The 18,962-nt window shown below is 49.8% G+C and overlaps 1 protein-coding gene across 19 annotated transcripts in view; it reads left to right on the top strand.

The window, feature by feature from the left end:
* The window catches only part of CCDC57 (coiled-coil domain containing 57), a 114,386-nt gene that overhangs the window by 12,565 nt on the left and 82,859 nt on the right, over positions 1-18,962 (top strand). For 16 of the 19 annotated variants that reach the window (XR_001896118.3, XR_001896115.3, XR_001896116.3 and 13 more), the window contains 6 exons: positions 111-525; positions 3,651-3,759; positions 6,623-6,724; positions 7,881-8,038; positions 8,190-8,264; positions 18,113-18,313. Coding sequence is in view for 15 of the 19 variants with exons in the window: in XM_017950103.3 (XP_017805592.2) it covers positions 119-525; positions 3,651-3,759; positions 6,623-6,724; positions 7,881-8,038; positions 8,190-8,264; positions 18,113-18,313 (1,052 nt within the window). In the remaining 4 variants the exon portion in view is untranslated. Of the gene's footprint in view, positions 1-110; positions 526-3,632; positions 3,760-5,568; positions 5,651-6,622; positions 6,725-7,880; positions 8,039-8,189; positions 8,265-18,112; positions 18,314-18,962 lie in introns of those variants that run through there. The other 3 variants (XM_017950105.3, XM_021928463.2, XM_031657184.1) reach the window with 3 other exon arrangements.

Here is an 18,962-nt window from a genome sequence, read left to right as displayed (position 1 = left end):
CGCTGCGCCTGGCCATGGTAACTGTTGATAGGGAATGTGAGGTGGGTACTGTGGAAGGAAAATTAGGGCCCCTCACGGTGCACCCTGAACCTGCTTTCTCTTTACTGCAGTGGTCACCATGCTGCCACTGGACTCAGAGCCGGCCCTGAATGAGCTACTGCTTCGCAAGGAGGAGGAGTGGAGGGCGTTGCAGGCCCACCGCAGCCAGCTGCAGGAGGCGGCTCTGCAGGACACACGGAGCCAGCTGGAGGAGGCGCAGGGGAAACTGCGGTGCCTGCAGGAGGACTTTGTCTACAACCTTCAGGTGCTGGAGGAGCGGGACCTCGAGCTGGAGCGCTATGAAGCTGCCTTCGCCCGGGCCAGGGAGTGGGAGGAGGCCAGGCGGGCAGAGGTGAGCGAGCTCAAGATAGAGGCGGCTAAGCTGAGGCAGGTGCTAGCCAGAGAGGCCAGGAAGGTGGAGGAGCTGCAGCAGCAGCAGCAGCTGGTGTGGCAGGAGCATCGCCTGGAGCTGGAGCGCGTCCACAGGTGAGCCACCCACCGACGAGCCCTCCCCTGCAGCGCCTGGCGGAGGCCCCCACACGCCCCCTGCTCCGCTGTGCCGCCCGAGCACTGCCCACTCTCACTGCCCCTCCTCCCGCTGCTGATTCCGGGCCACGGGAGCTGGTCTGTCTGAGTGGCCGAGTGTCTCGTGGCTTCTGAACGTGTGTTGAGTGAATGTGTGTGGATCCAGGAATGCCCTGTCTTTTTCTGGGCTCTGATATAACTCTGAAATTAATGGAGATTGGTTTAAATATTTGGAATTTATTTCATTAATTACAAATCTATATTAACACGTATTTGAATTTATAATGATTTTAATATGAAGTCTGTAGTAATTTCAAAACTAAATGAGCTGACTTAAGGCAAAGTCGACATAAAAACCTACAGCCTCTGTCGTTGGGCCTGTGGTGGGGCCCCTGGAACTTACCCACATGCCCGGTGTCCCCTCAGCGCCACTCAGCCAGCCGCGCTATGGAGAGTTTGGGGAGACAGGAGGGAAGGAAGGAGGACAGGCTTCTCTGACAAGATCTTCCATCCCCCACTTCGGAAGCACCGCAGGTTCATCATAGCACGTTAGCAGTTAGAGGCCCTTCCTGTGTAATGCGTGTGTGCAGATGTCAGGAGAGCCGGCTGTACGCTCTGTTTGCACTTAACAGGAGCCTAGATACTTTTTTTTAAATGTTTTATGTATTCTTCTAATGTAAGCAGCTTTTTTTTTTTTTTTTTTTTGAGACGGAGTTTCACTCTGTTGCCCAGGCTGGAGTGCAGTGGCGGGATCTCGGCTCACTGCACGCTCCGTCTCCCAGGTTCAAGTGGTTCTCCCGCCTCAGCCTCCGGAGTAGCTGGGACTATAGGTGCCCACCACCACGCCTGGCTATTTTTTTTTTTCCTGTATTTTTAGTAGAGATGGGGTTTTGCCATGTTGCCCAGGCTGGTCTTGAACTCCTGACCTCGGGTGATCCACTGGCTTCAGCCTCCTAAAGTGCTGGGATTATAGACATGAGCCACCGCACCTGGCCATAAGCAGCTTTTTAAAGCACTTTTTAAAGCCACAGGAGTAAACTATTCTTACCATAGAAAGTCATTTCTCAGAGAAGATGCTGTGGTGGAATGGCAAAGTGAAAGCCACCACGGGCCATCTGTTGTGTCATCTCCAGGCCCTAAAGAGAGCCGCCTGTGCACACCGCTCCACAATGTGCGTCCAGCACTTCCTGGTTGATTTGTGAGTCTGTTCTTTGTGTCAGTGTGCTGGGTTCTGCCGCACCCTTTTGACTGACCGGCTGCCCTCTGTTGTGTATGCTGGGCCTGTTTGCTCAGAAGCGTCTCAGATGGGTGTGAGCAGGCCAACAGGACCACGCCAGGTGCTCCTGTGCAGCAGAGAGACCTTCTGCGGCAGGTCAGGTGCAAGGAGAGGAGACCCACGTTGGTAGGTGCGGTGCCACTCTGGCTCAGAAGCCCCAGCCAGTATTCCGCAGCCAGTATCTCCTGTAGCAGCCCACAGGGATCACGTCTGTGGCCCCTGCAACAGATGTACCCCAACGAGAGTCACTGTCTTCTAGGAAGCCTACAGTATTTATGGCTCCTTTATTGCATCTCCCTGTATGGATAAACAGCGTGGATAGAAAGTGCCAGTCCACAGTCGTTTGACCCAAGCAGCACTGCTTGGTGATGTGGTACACACCCATGTGCCACCTTCCCAGGGTCCAGGGAAAGAGCTAGAGAGTTGAGCTGGAAGTCAGCTTCTCCCTGAGTGGAGGGAGAGTGTCTAGAAGCTCCCGTCCCCAGCATGAAGGCTGGCACTCAGGCTGCACCTTGTCCAGACGCCGAGTCCATGCAGGCGCATGCAGTGCTTGGACAGCTGAGGCCCACTTGCCCTCCCGTGTGGGTGCTGACTTTCTCATAGCTGTTTTCCAGAGTGTTTAGAGCATCCTTTTAAAAGTGCTTTACATTATGTTGTGAGGTGTCTCTTCAAGTCTTTTGCTCATTCTTCTCTCCAAGCGTGGGATGTTTTCAGCCATGTTCAGGTACTTTTTCAGTCTTACACTCTTTTTTTTTTTTTTTGAGACAGAGTCTCACTGTGTCACCCAGGCTGGAGTGCAGTGGCGTGATCTCGGCTCACTGCAACCTCTGCCTCCGGGGTTCAAAGGATTCTCCTGCCTCAGCCTCCGGAGGAGCTGTGATTACAGGTGTGCGCCACCATACCCGGCTAATTTTTGCATTTTTAGTAGAGACGGGTTTCACCATGTTGGCCAGGCTAGTCTCGAACTCCTGACCTCAAGTGATCCACCCGCCTCGGCCTCCCAAAGTGCTGGGATTATAGGCACGACCCACCACACCCAGCCCGCTATAGCTTTTTCTTTGCTGAGATTTGTTTTTCCGTTTGCTTTATTCGATTACTTGAAGTGCTTTTATAACGACTGCTATAGCATCCTTGTTGAAGAATTCCAGCGTCTGTGTCATCTTCGTGTTGGCATCACCTATTGTCTTTTCTCTTTCAAGCTCAGATCTTTCTTTTTTTTTTTTTTCTTTCTTTTTTTTTTTTTTTTTTTGAGACGGAGTCTTGCTCTGTCGCCCAGGCTGGAGTGCAGTGGCGCTATCTTGGCTCACTGCAAGCGCCGCCTCCTGGGTTTACGCCATTCTCCTGCCTCAGCCTCCCTAGTAGCTGGGACTACAGGCGCCCGCCGCCACACCTGGCTAATTTTTTTGTATTTTAGGTAGAGATGGGGTTTTACCTTGTTAGCCAGGATGGTCTCAATCTCCTGACCTTGTGATCTGCCCACCTCGGACTCCCAAAGTGCTGGGATTACAGGCGTGAGCCACCGCACCAGTCAGATCTTTCTGGTTTTTGGTTGTCAGTTTTTTTTTTATTGTATCCTGGACATTTTGGATTTTATGTTGTGAGACTTTGGGCCCTATTTAATTTCCTCTTTTATAGATTGGTGTAGCTGGTCCAGGTGGGGCTGGAAGTTCTGCTACCCTGTGGGTCCTACTGAAACCACCCCTTCGTAAAAGCAGAGCAGCAACTTTCACCTGTCAAGTACACCTTGAAAATGTATTACCTTTACTGAATATTTGGTGTGGCTTTTCTTAATGCTGTTTTATTACCACAGTGACAAGAATGGTGAGATCGACCACCACCGGGAGCAATATGAAAATCTAAAATGCAGGCTGGAGAGAAAACTTGAGGAGCTCGATGGTGAGCTTGCTCTGCAGAGACAGGTAGAGCCTCTGGGTCAGCCCCTTCCTGGGTGCTTTCCCCACCTGCCCACTGGGAAGCTGAAGTCATGTAGGGCTGAGGAAAAGGCAACCATTTGGTTCATTGCCTGCATTCTCCTTGGAGTCCAATGGCGTCATTGGGGCAGATGCCACTCTGAGATGGTCTGCAGGGAAACAGGATGGGCTGTCTGCGTGCAGCCACCTCCACGGTGTTTCCTTGTTTCCTTTCCTCACGGATTAGTCAGGGTTCTCCAGGGAAACAGGCAATAGGAGGTAAATCGTAGGAATTCATTCATGCAGTTATGGAGGCCATGAACTCCCACAGTTTGCCATCTGCAAGCTGGAGAACCTGGGAAGCTGGTGGTGTAATTCAGCCCAGGTGTAAAGGCCTGAGCACCAGGGAGCCACTGATGTGAGTCCTGGTCCAGTTCTGAAGGCTCAAGATGCAGGAGCCCAGTGTCCCAGGCAGGAGAAGGCGAATGTCTCAGCTCAAGCAGAGAGAACAAGTTCACCCTTCATTGCATTTCGTTCTGTTCAGGCCCTCAGTGGATTGGATGACACCCGTCCACACTAGGAGGGCAGATCATCTTTACTTCGTCTGTGAAGTACAATGCTAGTCTCTTCTGGAAACACCCTTGCAGACACTCCCAGAAATAATTTTTTACCAGCTATCTGGGCAGCCTGTAGCCTAGTCGTTTGACACATGGAATTAACCAGCACACCTCAGAAATGATGAAACTTTTAAATTGATTTTTAGAAAAGTATAATTTTAAAAACATGAATTTTTACTGTAGAAAAGAATTTGGAATTCAATTATGGTAAGTTTAAAATGCTTCAACTGACAAATGGCAGTTGAAGGTTTCTCCTCAGGGTTCTTGAAACTCAGCCTACACCTCCAAGAGACTGAGCTGTGCTGGGGTTTTGTTGAAAGACATCCTATAGATTTGTATCCAGAGACCACAGTCAGAGATGCTGCTACTGTGTGCATATGTGACAAGGGGCTGCATCTCTGCAGGTATACGTGTGATGAGGGACTGTGCCTGTACAGGTGCAGGTATATGACATGGGGCTGTGTCTGTGCAGGTGCAGGTGTCAGGAGGGGCTGCGTCTCTGCAGGTGCAGGAGTCATGAGGGGCTGCGTCTGTGCAGGTGCAGGTGTCATGAGGGGCTGCGTCTCTGCAGGTGTCATGAGGGGCTGCATCTCTGCAGGTGTCATGAGGGGCTGCGTCTGCAGGAGTCACAAGGGGCTGCGTCTCTGCAGGTGCAGGAGTCACGAGGGGCTGCGTCTCTGCAGGTGCAGGAGTCATGAGGGGCTGCGTCTCTGCAGGTGTCATGAGGGGCTGCGTCTCTGCAGGTGTCATGAGGGTGCGTCTGCAGGAGTCACGAGGGCCGCGCCTCTGCAGGCGGTGAGTCATGAGGGGCCAAGGCGTCTCTGCAGGTGTCATAGGGGCTTCTTCTATGAAAGTGCAGGTGTGATGAGGGGCTGCATTTATGCAGGTGCAGGTGTAATAAGTGGCTGTGTCTATGCAGGTAGGTGCAAGTGTTACTAGAGGCTGTGTCTGTGGGGATGTCATGAGGGGCTGCGTCTGTGCAGGTGCAGCAGTGATGAAGGGCTTTGTGGAGGTGTGACAGGGTCCCCTCTCTGGTCCTGTCGGATGTTGGGAGCTTGGTCATGGTAGGATAGGCCAGTGTGTTGAGAATTTGCCACAGTCAGGTCACTAGAGAAGGAGGCCACGCTTACGTCATGATGGGCCCTCGTGTGGACTGTCCACTTGTCCCTGGAAGTGCTGAGCTCACTCCCCTTGTTCACAGGTCCCTGAGGCTGCTTCTGAAATGGCCTGCAGAGGACTTTCTCTTGGAATTCTCAGAGACCAAAGAGCTTTGTTGATTGTAGGTGAGTTTGAGAATGCCCAGAGTTCATTAGGCATGAAGCCAGCATCTAAAATCTGTGGTCAAGGAGAGACTAGTGGTGACTTTTCTAAGTAATGAGGCTCCCTCAAGTGGCTCCAAAGTCACTTCCAAAGAAGGAGTTTGAGGAGGATCCAGCTGTGGGTGGTCCTGCCCAGCAGGTGGGGGGTCTCGGCAGCATTTGGGAACAGTGGCGATTTGAGGCTGGTTGTAGTTGGCGGGGCACTGCCATTCTTGTCAGGGTTTCTGGTTGGGCCGTGACTCTGGCTGACTTCCCAGGCCGTCCACGCCAAATTTCTCAGACTCAGCAGGGCTCATTCAGGGAGAGCCATCTCAGATGTTGGGAACATGGATTTTTTATCATGTCCAGATAGTAGCCTTGTCTCTGGAAGGAAGGAAACGTGATGTTTTAACATAGCAGCTTTGATTACTAGCGGAAATTTGGGCGGCACGCATCTAGTGTGGTTCTGGGCAGTCTGATCCTGTGTGAGCTCTGGGATGCTGGCACCAGCTGTTGGGAAGCTCTGTTCTGCTGCTGGCATCTCAGCCTTTTAGTTACTAAACTGGGGTCTTACATGCTTGTCAGTTTCATGGTTTCCCTTGTTCTGATTTCTTGTCCCTTGTTTTGGAAGATCTTGGTGTTTGTTATTGTCAGAGGTAGAATCGACTCAATGGAGATAAGGATTTTTCTTTTCTTTTTTTTTTCTGTGGTGACAGGGCCTCACTGTGTTGCCCAGGCTGGTCTTGAATTCCTGGGCTCAAGCGATCCTCCCGCCTCAGCCTCCCAGAGTGCCGTTACCGGTGTCACTGACCCCAGCTTCTCTCCTCGACAGTGTGTGTGGTCCTTCTCTGTTGACCACCGTGTCCTGCTCACCTCTGGATCCCACCTCCCAGGACATGGGTGGGGGTCTTTGCTGGGTTCCCACTGTTCTTTCACCATGAAACCTATTTGTTCCAGGAACTGCTGCTGGAGTTTGAACTGAAAATGCAGAAGAGGGAGCACGAATTCCGTCTGCAGACTGACAACATGAGCAACACAGCCTTGTCCCAGGAGCTCAAGGTAACTGGGGACACCCTTGGGTCTTGAAGGTTTTTTGGTTTTTCCTTGGTCAGGTGTGGTGGCTCACACCTGTAATCCCAGCACTTTGGGAGGCCAACGCAAGAGGATCCCTTGGGCCCAGGAGTTCCAGACCGGCAAGCAGGTGGGCCATGTGGATGCCCTGTGCCCCATGGCAGCATGGGCACTCCCATCAAAGGTGGGCACTGGGTGCCAGTTCACCTCCGCCCCCATCTGCTGTGTAAGTCGGTCACAGCCCTGGACACCTGCCCGTGGTGGGCATCATAATACGCAGATCAGTAGGAAAAGCAAAAGCTGAGTCTCAACGCCTGCCAGGCCGGGTGCAGCTCAGGCCGGGCGCAACCTGGTCCTCATGTCGGCTGACTTGGGTGCAGCAGCCATCGTCACCACCCGTGGCTTACAGGCTGGGAAACAGGCCCGGTAAGGTACCGAAGAGCTCAGTATGCAGCTGGGACTCGAGTGGCTTGCTCAGCACTGAGCCCCTTCCTAGACCCCTGGCTTTGTGTTTAATTTCCTTGTTTAAATAACATGCAAATTATGTGCTAAGAAATGAAGTGCAGTTAAATTGGTCTGTTGGGCTTGGACCAATTAGGGTATTAGGGCACCCTAATGGACTGATTTTGGTGAGGTACTGAGTGCTGTCAGGGGGTCAGTGAAGGCCAGGCGCGGTGGCTCACACCTGTAATCCCAGCACATTGGGAGGCTGAGGCAGGTGGATCACCTGAGGTCAGGAGTTCAAGACCAGCCTGGCCAACATGGGGAAACCCTGTCTCTACTAAAAATACAAAAGTTAGCTGGGTGTGATGGTGGGTGCCTGTAATCCTAGCTACTCATGAGGCTAAGGCAGGAGAATTGCTTGAAACCAGGAAGGGGAGGTTGTAGTGAGCCGAGATCGCGCCATTGCACTCCAGCCTGGGGCAACAGAGCAAGACTGTGTCTCAAAAAAAAAAAAAAAAAAAGGTCATTGAGTCTCATTTGAGTTGTGTTAGGACATTCTCATTCTTTTACTGCTTCTTTGCTTCTTGAATTTTCATTTTTCTTCTCCCTCCCAATCCTGATAAAATGGCAATATGTACCCCTAATGCCTGAGTGTCTTCTAATTATCGCCTCATTTTGAACTCTTTTTTATCATTCAAAGGTTAAACTACTGCACAAAGAGCTGGAGGCTCTGAAGGAAGCCAGGGCAAAGGCTGCAGAGAGTCTACAGAGGGCAGAGGCCACCAACGCCGAGCTGGAGAGGAAGCTCCAGAGTCGAGCCGTGGAGCTCCGGGACCTGGAGGCCATGAACTGCGCCCGGTGCGCGAGTCCTTCATCTCCTGAGGCCTGCTCTGTGGCAGCCTTGCGGGCCAGGACCAGAGTCTGGGGGATTCTACCTTTTCTGCTCATTCCAGGCTGGCCTTTGCTTTCATCTCACTTGCTCCTTCCACAAATACTTGTTTCTTTTCAGGGTAAAGGACTTAGAGGATAAACTTCACTCTGTGCAGCTAACCAGGAAGAGGGAAGAGGAAACATTTAAGAGGAAGTGAGTGTTTCGCCTCCCAACATCGTGCTGCATGTCAGTGCTCCCAGGAGAGGAGGGAAGTGGAACCACTGTGCCGATGCCCAGGGAGCAGAGGGTCCCACTCCAGGGTTGGGGCCTGGGAGCCCGCTGCTTTGCATTTCTCTGTTTCTCTTTCTTTTCTTTTCTTTTCTTCTTTCCTTCCTTCCTTCCTTCCTTCCTTCCTTCCTTCCTTCCTTCCTTCCTTCCTTCCTTCCTTCCTTCCTTCTTTCTTTCTTTCTCTTTCTCTCTCTCTTTCTTCTTTCTTTTCCTTTCTTCCTTCCTTCTTTTCTTTTCTTTTCTTTCTTTTTCTTTCTTTCTTTCTTTTTTTTTTTGAGAAGAGTCTGGCTCTGTGCCCAGGCTGGATTGCTGTGGTACGATCTTGGCTCACTGCAGCCTCCCCACCAACTCCCGGGTTCAAACAATTCTCGTGTCTGAGCCTCCCAAGTAACTGGTACTATAGGCGTGCACCACCATGCCTGGCTAATTTTTGCATTTTTAGTAGAGACAGGGTCTCACCATGTTGGCCAGGCTGGGCTTGAACTCTTAGCCTGAAATGACCCACCCACCTCCTTGGCCTCCCAAAATGCTGTGATTATAGGCATGAGCCACCACACTCAGCCTTGTTTTGGATTTCTGTTTATGCCCTGCTTTGGACTTTTTCAGTGGTGTTTAGACTTCTTAGTGCTGTAAAACGTAAAACTTGGACTAGGTGCAGTAGGAAGCTCATCTGAGCCCAGGAGATTGAGGCTGCAGTGAGCCATGATTGTGCCACTGTACTCCAGCCTGGGCCATAGAATGAGACCCTGTCTCAAAAACAAAACAAACAAGACAAAACACACAATTTTTAATACCTGGCCAGGCGCGGTGGCTCAGGCCTGTAATCCCAGCATGTTGGGAGGCCGAGGCGGGTGGATCACTTGAGGTCAGGAATTCGAGACCAGCCTGACCAACATACGTGGTGAAACCCTGTCTCTACTAAAAATACAAAAATTAGCTGGGCATGGTGGTGCATGCCTGTAATCCCAGCTACTCAGGAGGCTGAGGCAGGGAATCTCTTGAACCCGGGAGGTGGAGGTTGCAGTGAGCCAAGACTACGCCGCTGCACTCCAGCCTGGTGACAGAGCGAGACTCCCTATCAAAAAATCAAAAAATAAAAAATAAATAAATTAATTAACACCTAAGTTAGACGTTAACTTTTAAAACTTCAAGGTTTTACTTACTAATGAGTTAATCAGTTTTAGATTGCAGCCATTCTACTTTGGTGATACAGTAACCTTTATTTTTTAAACTATTGTGGGAAAAGAATTTTCTTCCCTTGGATCTATAACCATCAAGTTCTAAAGAGCCCTTTTCCTGTTGAAATGGTTTTTATTGGGCCAGGAGCGGTGACTCACGCCTGTAATCCCAGCACTTTGAGAGGCCGAGGCTGGTGGATCACAAGGTCGGGAGATCGAGACCATCCTGGCTAACACGGTGAAGCCCCGTCTCTACTAAAAATACAAAAAAAAAAAAAAAAAATTAGCCGGCTGTAGTGGCGGGCGCCTGCAGTCCCAGCTTCTCGGGAGGCTGAGGCAGGAGAATGGCGTGAGCCCAGGAGGCGGAGCTTGCAGCGAGACTCCATCTCAAAAAAAAAAAAGAAATGGTTTTTGTTACTCAGTGTGGGTCATGTGACCCCAGGCAGAGCAGCAGCAGGTTCTCCGTGTGCCTGGCATTGCCGGGTATCATGGGATGCCCAGAAAGTAGCCATCATGGTGGTCCCGGGGCAGTGGCCCTGGCGAAGCAGTTGGAGAATCCACCTTACAAGCTGAAAGGCAGTGAGGTCAAGACGGGACGGAGCCAGGCAGGCTCCGAGAGGGACAGGGCCGGGTGGGGCAGCTTTGCTCAGGAGGGGAGCTCAGGCCATGGGGTCTGGTAGGGGAGGTCAGTGAGTTCAGCTGGGAGGATCCTGGGCCTGGGGGCCTTCAGTGGGACCCCATGAACCCGCACAGGGGCAGCCTCTGTGTCAGCTCCCGCAGGTCATTTCCTTTTTCTTTTCTGAAGAAACGTTGTGACTATAAATAAAAAACAGATAGGCTGCTTAGGAAGATACTGTGTAATCACAACGGGTGATGGACAGTGACTCAGGTGAATTTTCTTGCATCTTTTATTGACATGATATTTGTGCAATTTGTATAAATCGAGAAGAACTTCAAGGACACTGTCTTTGCTATTTCTAATCAGATCTGCAGTGGGAAGCTGCTTTCCAGCCTGCTGTGCAGACCCTACTGGTGGTGGTGAGAGAGGGTTGTGCCCTCAGCTGGCTCGCATTGTGAGGGCACCCATCAGGGTTCTCATACCTAGATGAGGAAACCAAGGCAGGGTTGAGCCCAAACAGACACAGAGCAGATGGCAGTGGTGCAGGACTGCTTGCTTAGCTGCACTGTGGCCATGACGAAGCTGGACAGACACTGTTTCTCTTCGTGTGTTTTTAAGTCTACACCTAGCGTATTTTAAAATCATAACTTGAAATACAGTTGTTCCTTAAACAATGAGGGGGTTAGGAGCATCTAGCCCCATGCAGTCAAAAATTCACATATAACTTTTCACTCCCCAAAAACTTAACTACTAAGAACCTACTGTTGACCAGAAGCCTTACTGATAATACAGTTGATTAACACACATTGGGCATGTTATGTGTATTCTATGCTGATTCTTAAAGTAATGTTAGCTAGAGGAAAGAAAATGTCATTAAGAAAATCACACAGCACCTTGGGAGGCCGAGTCAGGGGGATCACTTGAAGTCAGGAGTTCGAGACCAGCCTGACCAACATGGTGAAACCCCGTCTCTACGAAAAATACAAAATTGGCCGGGCATGGTGGTGCACGCCTGTAATCCCAGCTATTTGGGAGACCGAGGCAGGAGAATCGCTTGAACCCAGGAGGTGGAGATTACAGTGACCCAAAATGGCACGCCACTGCACTGCAGCCTGGGTGACAGAGTGAGACTCCATCTCAAAAAAAAAAAAAAAAAAAAGAAAAGAAAAAAACAAAATCATAAGAGGCCAGGCACAGTGGCTCATGCCTGTAATCCCAACGCTTTGGAGGCTGAGGCAGATGGATCGCTTTATGTCGGAAGTTCGAGACCAGCCTGGTCAACATGGTGAAACCCGTCTCTACTAAAAATATAAAATTAGCTGGGCATGGTGGTACACACCTGTAATCCCAGCTACTTGGCAGGCTGACGCAGGAGAATCACTTGAACTCGGGAGGTGGAGGTTTCACTGAGCCGAGATCGCGCCACTGCACTCCAGCCTGGGTGACAGAGTGAGACTCTGTCTCAAAAAAAAAAAGAAGAAAAAAGAAAGTAATAAAAAAGGTAGAAGTTGGTTGGGCACTGTGGCTCACACCTTTAATCCTGGTACTTTGGGAGGCCAAGGCAGGTGGCTTGCTTCAGCTTGGGAGTTCAAGACCAGCCTAGGCAATATGGCAAAACCCCTTCTCTACAAAAAATACAAAAAATTAGCCAGGTGTGATGGCTTACACCTGTAGTCCAGCTACTAGGGGGGTTGAGGCAGGAGGATCACTTGAATCTGGGAGGTCGAGCCTGCAGTGAGTCAAGATGGTGCCACAGCACTCTAGCCTGGGTGACAAAGTGAGAACCTGTCTAAAAAGAAATCTTAGAAAATGTGTTTACTGTTTGTTAAGTGGAAGCGTATCATCTTTTTTTTTTTTTTGTGAGACGGAGTCTGGCTCTGTTGCCCGGGCTGGAGTGCAGTGGCCGGATCTCAGCTCACTGCAAGCTCCGCCTCCCGGGTTTACGCCATTCTCCTGCCTCAGCCTCCTGGGTAGCTGGGACTACAGGCGCCCACCGCCTCGCCCGGCTAGTTTTTTGTATTTTTTAGTAGAGACGGGGTTTCACCGTGTTAGCCAGGATGGTCTCGATCTCCTGACCTCATGATCCACCCGTCTCGGCCTCCCAAAGTGCTGAGATTACAGGCTTGAGCCACCGCGCCCGGCCAAAGCGGATCATCTTATAGCTCTTCATCCTCATCATCTTCACATTGAGGAGGTTGAGGAGGAGGAGGCAGGGGAGGGGCTGTCTCTGGAGTGACAGAGGTAGAGGAGGTGGAAGGGAGGGCAGCAGAGGCAGGCACCCTTGGTGTAACTTGACAGAAATACATTGTAATTCCATCTGACTTTTTTACTTTTTCCTTTCTCTAAAAAGGTTTCTATACAGTGCCAATTCCACTTTCACACTTGAGTCTCAGTGCCCATGTCATAGACAGTTCCACGTGGTAAAAAATCAAGGCAGGCATGAGTGGTGGGAGCCCTTCCGCAGGAGTGTCTGTCTGATGTCAGTTTCTTTTCTGGCACTGCTTCTACATCTGTTTCCTCATCGTCTGGCACCGGTTCGGAAACACTCGGCCCCATTGAGTTGTCTCCCGTTCATTCCTCTGCTGTGGGGTCAGCTCTGGGGTTTCTCCAAGATCCATGCTGTGAAATCCTTCACCCCGCACCCGGCCCTTTTTTTTTTTTTTTTTTTTTTGGCCATATTGCAATTGATCTCATGATTTGCTTGATCGGCACCATTGGACATCCTGTGAAGTCAGGCACGACATCTAGACACAGCTTTCTTCATCAGGAATTTATTATTTGGGGCTTGATGGCTTCCGTGGCTTTTTCTATAGCAACGATGGCTTCAGTGGTGGAAACCTGCCAGGCTTTCAGGGTGTTCTTCTGTCTGTGGGGTTTTCGGCCGCAGTGTTGACATCCTCTCCAAAGAGCGCCATGTGTAGTGAGCCTTAAGTTCCGTATGGCCTCTGATAAAGGCTAAATTAGAGGCATTGTGTCTGGGGGCAAGCAGACGATGTCGACGCCTTGCTGTTGAACTCATGGGTTCTGGGTGGCAAGAGGCATTGTCCATTATCAAAATAACTTTTTTTGGAGACAGCCTCTCTGCTGCCCAGGCAGATGGTGCAGTGATGTAGTCTCAGCTCACTGCAGCCTCCGCCTCTGGAGTTCAAGTGATCCTCGTGCCTCAGCCTCCCAAGTAGCTGGGAGTACAGATGTGCACCACTACACCTGGCTAATTTTTGTATTTTTAGCAGAGATGGAGTTCGCCATGCTGGCCAAGCTGGTCTCAAACTCTTGTCCTCAAGTGGTCCAGGCACCTCGGCCTCCCAAAGTGCTGGGATTACAGGGGCGAGCCACCACACACAGACTGGATTAATGTGTTTTAGAACGTCCAGCAGCTGTAGACCTGTCTTGTAAATGCATGACTTTCCTCTGCTCACTTCCAGCATCACGGGTGGCCCTTTGCATAGATCCCATGGTGTTATTGAAGGTTTACAGTATTACTAAACACAGTGAGAAATAGGTAAGAACCTTGAGATGTCACTCTACACTGGGATATGAAGAGCCTTGACATGTCACTCTATACTGGGATATGCAGTTTACTGGAGAGACAGACTGCTCACATGGAGATGATTAGTGTCTCATGTTTTTTGTTTTTTTTTTTTTGAGATAGAGTTTCACTCTTATCACCCAGGCTAGAATGCAGTGGCACGATCTCAGCTCACTACAACCTTCGCCTCCTGAGTTCATGTGATTATCCTGCCTCAGCCTCCCCAGTAGCTGGGATTACAGGTGCGCACCACCACGCCAGGCTAATTTTTGTATTTTTAGTAGAGACGGGGTTTCTCCATGTTTGACAGGCTGGTCTCGAACTCGCGACCTCAGTTGATCTGCCTGCCTTGGCCTCCCAAAGTGCCACCATGCCCGGCCGTGTCACATGGTGTTTTAAGCAGATACTGGAAACACTTGAGCTCGCCATAATAGCAGGAAATGCAGTGGCTATGAAATGACCACCGCGATGTGGTTCAGACTGAGTTAACTGTGCAGTTGTTTAATAGTGCATCTTCTGTTTGTTTACATTTCCCTGGACTGCAAATAGCCCAGTGTGAGGTCTGTGAGTGTTTGTGTGCGTACATTTTGATACATTTTGATATATTTTAACTTTTTTTTTTTTTTTTTAATTCTTTTTTTTTTGAGACGGAGTCTCGCTCTGTCACCCAGGCTGGAGTGCAGTGGCCGGATCTCGGCTCACAGCAAGCTCCGCCTCCCGGGTTCACGCCATTCTCCTGCCTCAGCCTCCCGAGTAGCTAGGACTACAGACGCCCGCCACCTCGCCTGGCTACTTTTTTGTATTTTTTAGTAGAGACGGGGTTTCACCGTGTTAGCCAGGATGGTCTCGATCTCCTGACCTCGTGATCCGCCCGTCTCGGCCTCCCAAAGTGCTGGGATTACAGGCTTGAGCCACCGCGCCCGGCCTATTTTAACTTTTAAAAATAGATTTGTGTATATTTTATGGTAGTAAATGATAAAACTAGTATATATATTTTATGGTTTCATGACAATTTAACTTTTTCAATATTTTAGGGTACATAGTCTAAGAACTTTTTCAAATTGTCACAAAACTCCAAAAACATGTTTCCAATATATGTATTGAAAATAATTCTTGTATAAATGGATCCCTGCAGTTCAAACTCCTGTTGTTCAAGGGTTAACTATTGTTGAAAATGAGTGTAATTTCTAGCATTAATAAATAAAACTGTTCAGTCACTCTTTAAAATATTTATTTTTAGGTTGGGCGCAGTGGCTTATGCCTGTAATCCCAGCTCTTTGGGAGGCCAAGGCAGGCGTATCACGAGGTCAGGAGATGGAGACCATTCTGGTTAACATGGTGAAACCCCGTCTCTACTAAAAATACAAAATTAGCCTGGCGTAGTGGTGTGTGCCTGTAATCCCAGCTACTCGGGAGGATGAGGCATGAGAACTGCTTGAACCCGGGAGGCGGAGGTTGCAGTGAGCTGAAATCATGCCACTGCACTGCAGCCTAGGTGACAGAGCAAGATTCTGTCTCAAAAAATAAATTAAATATTTATTTTTAAAAATTAAAATAATTTATCTTATTTCCAGCTCCAACTACTTCTATGTTAGAATGTTTCTAATGTAGGCGGGACACAGTGGCTTACACTTGTAATCGCAGCACTTTTGGAGGCCGAGGCAGGAGAATCCCTTGAGCTCGGGAGTTTGAGGCCAGCCTGGGCAACATAGGGAGATCCCGTCTCTACAAATAATTTTTTAAAAAATTAGCTGGGTGTGGTGGTACACTTATGTGGTCCCAGCTACTTGGGAGGCTGAGGCAGGAGGATCACCTGAGCATGGGAGGTCAAGGTTGCAGTGAGCCAAGTTCACACCAGTGCATTTCAGCTTAGGTAACAGTGAGACTCAAAAAAAAAAAAAAGAAATTCTAATCTAAATACCGTAGTGATTTAATACCCACTAACAAGGCTGATAGCTCACTCCTGTAATTCCAGCGCTTTGGGAGGCCAAGGCAAGTGGATCACTTAAGGTCAGGAGTTCGAGACCAGCCTGGCCAACATAGTGAAGTCTCTACTAAAGAGACAGACTGCATCTCAAAAACAAAAACAAAACACCACTATCACTGATTTCAGAAAACTACCTGAACCAGCCTTGCTGTAGCTGTCAGAAAATTTACATCATTCCTTTTTCCCCTTGAACTATTTCCATCCCTCTTCCCCACAGAATCTTATACGAATATATTTTTTGTGTTTGAATACATTTGAAGTCAATCATCTGTAACAACAAAACAGTCATATAAATTATATGATATAGTATATACTAGATATGGTCATATAAACTAAAAATAAAATTTGCTGGTGTCACAAGGCTCCAAGTGTTCAGAAAGACTTTTAATTAAGATACTCTTGTAATTATTGGTATACATGTGCTAAAACAATACAAGATGCCATAAAATTCAGTAATCGTTAAGTAAAATGTAAAATGTTCTTGGGAAGGCTCCTTCTACTGAGACCTGTGGGGCTTCCCCCAAGTCAGTTCGCAAGAGCCTGACCCTCACAGGCATGATCAGACGGGAGTGGAGCCACTTCTTATGGCAACATCACACGTGCTCTGAACTACTTCCAAGTTATATGCCAACGACCACCTGGTGACTTCCCCTCAATAATTATTTTATTTGTATTTTATTTTATTTGTATGTATGTATTTATTTTGAGACGGAGTCTCGCTCTGTCACCCAGGCTGGAGTGCAGTGGCACGATCTCGGCTCACTGCAACCTCCGCCTCCTGGATTCAAGCAATTCTCCTGCCTCAGCCTCCCAAGTAGCTGGGGTTACAGGCATGTGCCACCACGCCCAGCTAATTTCTTTGTATTTTTAGTAGGACGGGGTTTCACCATATTGGCCAGGCTGGTCTTGAACTCCTGATCTCATGATCCACCTGCTTCAGCCTCCCAAAGTGCTGGGATTATAGGCGTGAGCCGCTGTGCCCAGCCTACTTATTTATTTTGAAACAGAGTCTCTTTTGCCCAGGCTGGAGTGCAGTGGTGCGATCTCGGGTCACTGCAACCCCTGCCTCCTAGGTTTAAGCGATTTTCCTGCCTCAGCCTCCCGAATAGCTGGGATTACAGGGATGCACTACCATGCCTGGCTAATTTTTGAATTTTTTTTAGTGGAGACTGGGTTTCACCATCTTGGCCAGGCTGGTCTCGAACTGCTGACCTCAAGCGATCTGCCCTCCTTGGCCCCCTAAAGTGCTGGGATTACAGGCGTGAGCCACTGTGCCCAGCCAAGAATGATTTTAAATCATCCATCAGCTGATAATTGAATGAGCTTCTCCAACTTGGTGGAAGCAGAGAGCTGGGGTTGGCCTTGCCAAGGGGCCTGAAACCAGTCAGCAGAGCTGTTCACTCTCTCAGTCCCGGTAGGGTTAGATCAAAGACTCACTGAGATGGCTTCCATAACGTTACATATACCTGATGATAGCACTCTACTTAGTAGAGCCTAATATGCTCAGAGGGTAGGAAACCAACACGTAAATCTTTTTTAAAATTTTTATTTATTTAGTCCTTTTGCTAATGTGGTTTGTTTTGAGACAGGGTCTCACTGTGTCACCCAGGCTGGAGACAGGGTCTCACTGTGTCACCCAGGCTGTGTCACTCAGGCTGGAGACAGGGTCTCACTGTGTCACCCAGGGTGTGTCACTCAGGCTGGAGACAGGGTCTCACTGTGTCACCCAGGCTGTGTCACTCAGGCTGGAGCGCGGTGGTTTGTTTTGAGACAGGGTCTCACTGTGTCACTCAGGCTGGAGCGTAGTGGCACCATCACGGCTCACTGCAGCCTCGACCTCCCATACTCCAGTGGTCCTCCCACCTCAGCCCCCTGAGTAGCTGGGACTATGGGTGCCTGCCACCACAAAGGCCAATTTTTGTATTTTTCATAGAGGGTGTTTTGTCATATTGCCCACGCTGATGGTCTTCAACTCCTGAGCTTAAGCTATCCACCTACCTCGGCCTCCCAAAGTGCTTTGGTTACAGGCATGAGCCACCGTGCCCAGCTGCTAACATATTATTTTTAAAGTAAAATATTTTTGCCAGGCAAAGTGGTGTGGCCTGTAAGCCCAATTACTTGGGAAGCTGAGGTGAGAGGATGGCTGGCTGCCAGGATGCAAAGCAATGAGCATCTACCTTTTTTTGCTTTCACAGGTTGGTCGGGTCAAACTGTACTCTATGCACCTCCTTTTGGTGTCCTTCTCCGGGGGGCTGTGGGCTCTGGAGGGCAGGCCAGGGGCCTTGGTCCATGTTAGCCTGCGAGGAATGAGGAACAGGTGGCCAGGTGATTACTGCGAAGCCTTGAGGCAGACATATCGCAGCACCTGTGCACGAGGCAGGGTAATGAATGCCTCCAAAGAGGGTCTGGGGCCTGGGTGTTGGGGGCTGGATGAGCACCATGGGACGCTCACTGTTTCAGGCATGAGGAGCTCGACCGTCTGGCCAGGGAGAAGGACGCGGTGCTGGTGGCGGTGAAGGGAGCCCACGTGGAGCAGCTGCGGGAGCTGCAGGCCAGCGTTCTGGAGCTGCAGGCCCACTGCGAGACCCTCGAGGCACAGCTCCGCAGGGCAGAGTGGAGGCAGGCCGACACGGCCAAGGAGAAGGATGCTGCCATTGACCGGTGAGTGTGTGCCTGGCTCCACCAGAGGGTGAGGGCGGGGACGGCCGTGGCTGTACTGACCGGGGCCCACTGGTGCCAGACCACAGGAAAGTGGGCCAGGCAGCAGACAGGGAGTGGCTTCTGTAGCTGTCAGTCACTTTTCTTAACCAGTCTTTTCGGTTTTGTTTTTTGCCTTTTCTTTATTTTTGAAATTGTGTAGTTTCTATGTACATATGCATTCATCTGTTTATAGTAAGATATGCATAACATAAAATTTGCCATTGTAGCCATTTCTTAGTGTACAGATCAGTGGCAGTGGCATTAGGCACATTCACATTGTTGTGAAACCATCACCACTGTCATCTCCAGAACTTTCCATCTTCCCAGTGCACACCAATGCCTCCCTGACCCCCGCCAGCTCCCGCCAACCCCCGCCAGCTCCCTGCCAACCCCCGCCAGCTCCCTGCCAACCCCCGCCAGCTCCGCGCCAACCCCCGCCCGCCCCTGGCCACCTCCATTCTACTTGCTGCCTCTATGGATGCAACCAGGCTGGGGACCTCCTGTAAATGGGAATCATGCAGTATTTGTCCTTTTGGGACTTGCTTATTTCACTTGGCATAATGTCCTCAAAGTTTGCCCGCATTTTAACATGTGTCAGAATTTCATTCCT

This window comes from Papio anubis, chromosome 17, assembly GCF_008728515.1.
Source record: "Papio anubis isolate 15944 chromosome 17, Panubis1.0, whole genome shotgun sequence".
Lineage (NCBI taxonomy): Eukaryota > Metazoa > Chordata > Mammalia > Primates > Cercopithecidae > Papio > Papio anubis.
The sequence above is the reverse complement of the archived record's forward strand: the minus strand, read 5'-3'. Positions and strand labels throughout refer to the sequence as shown.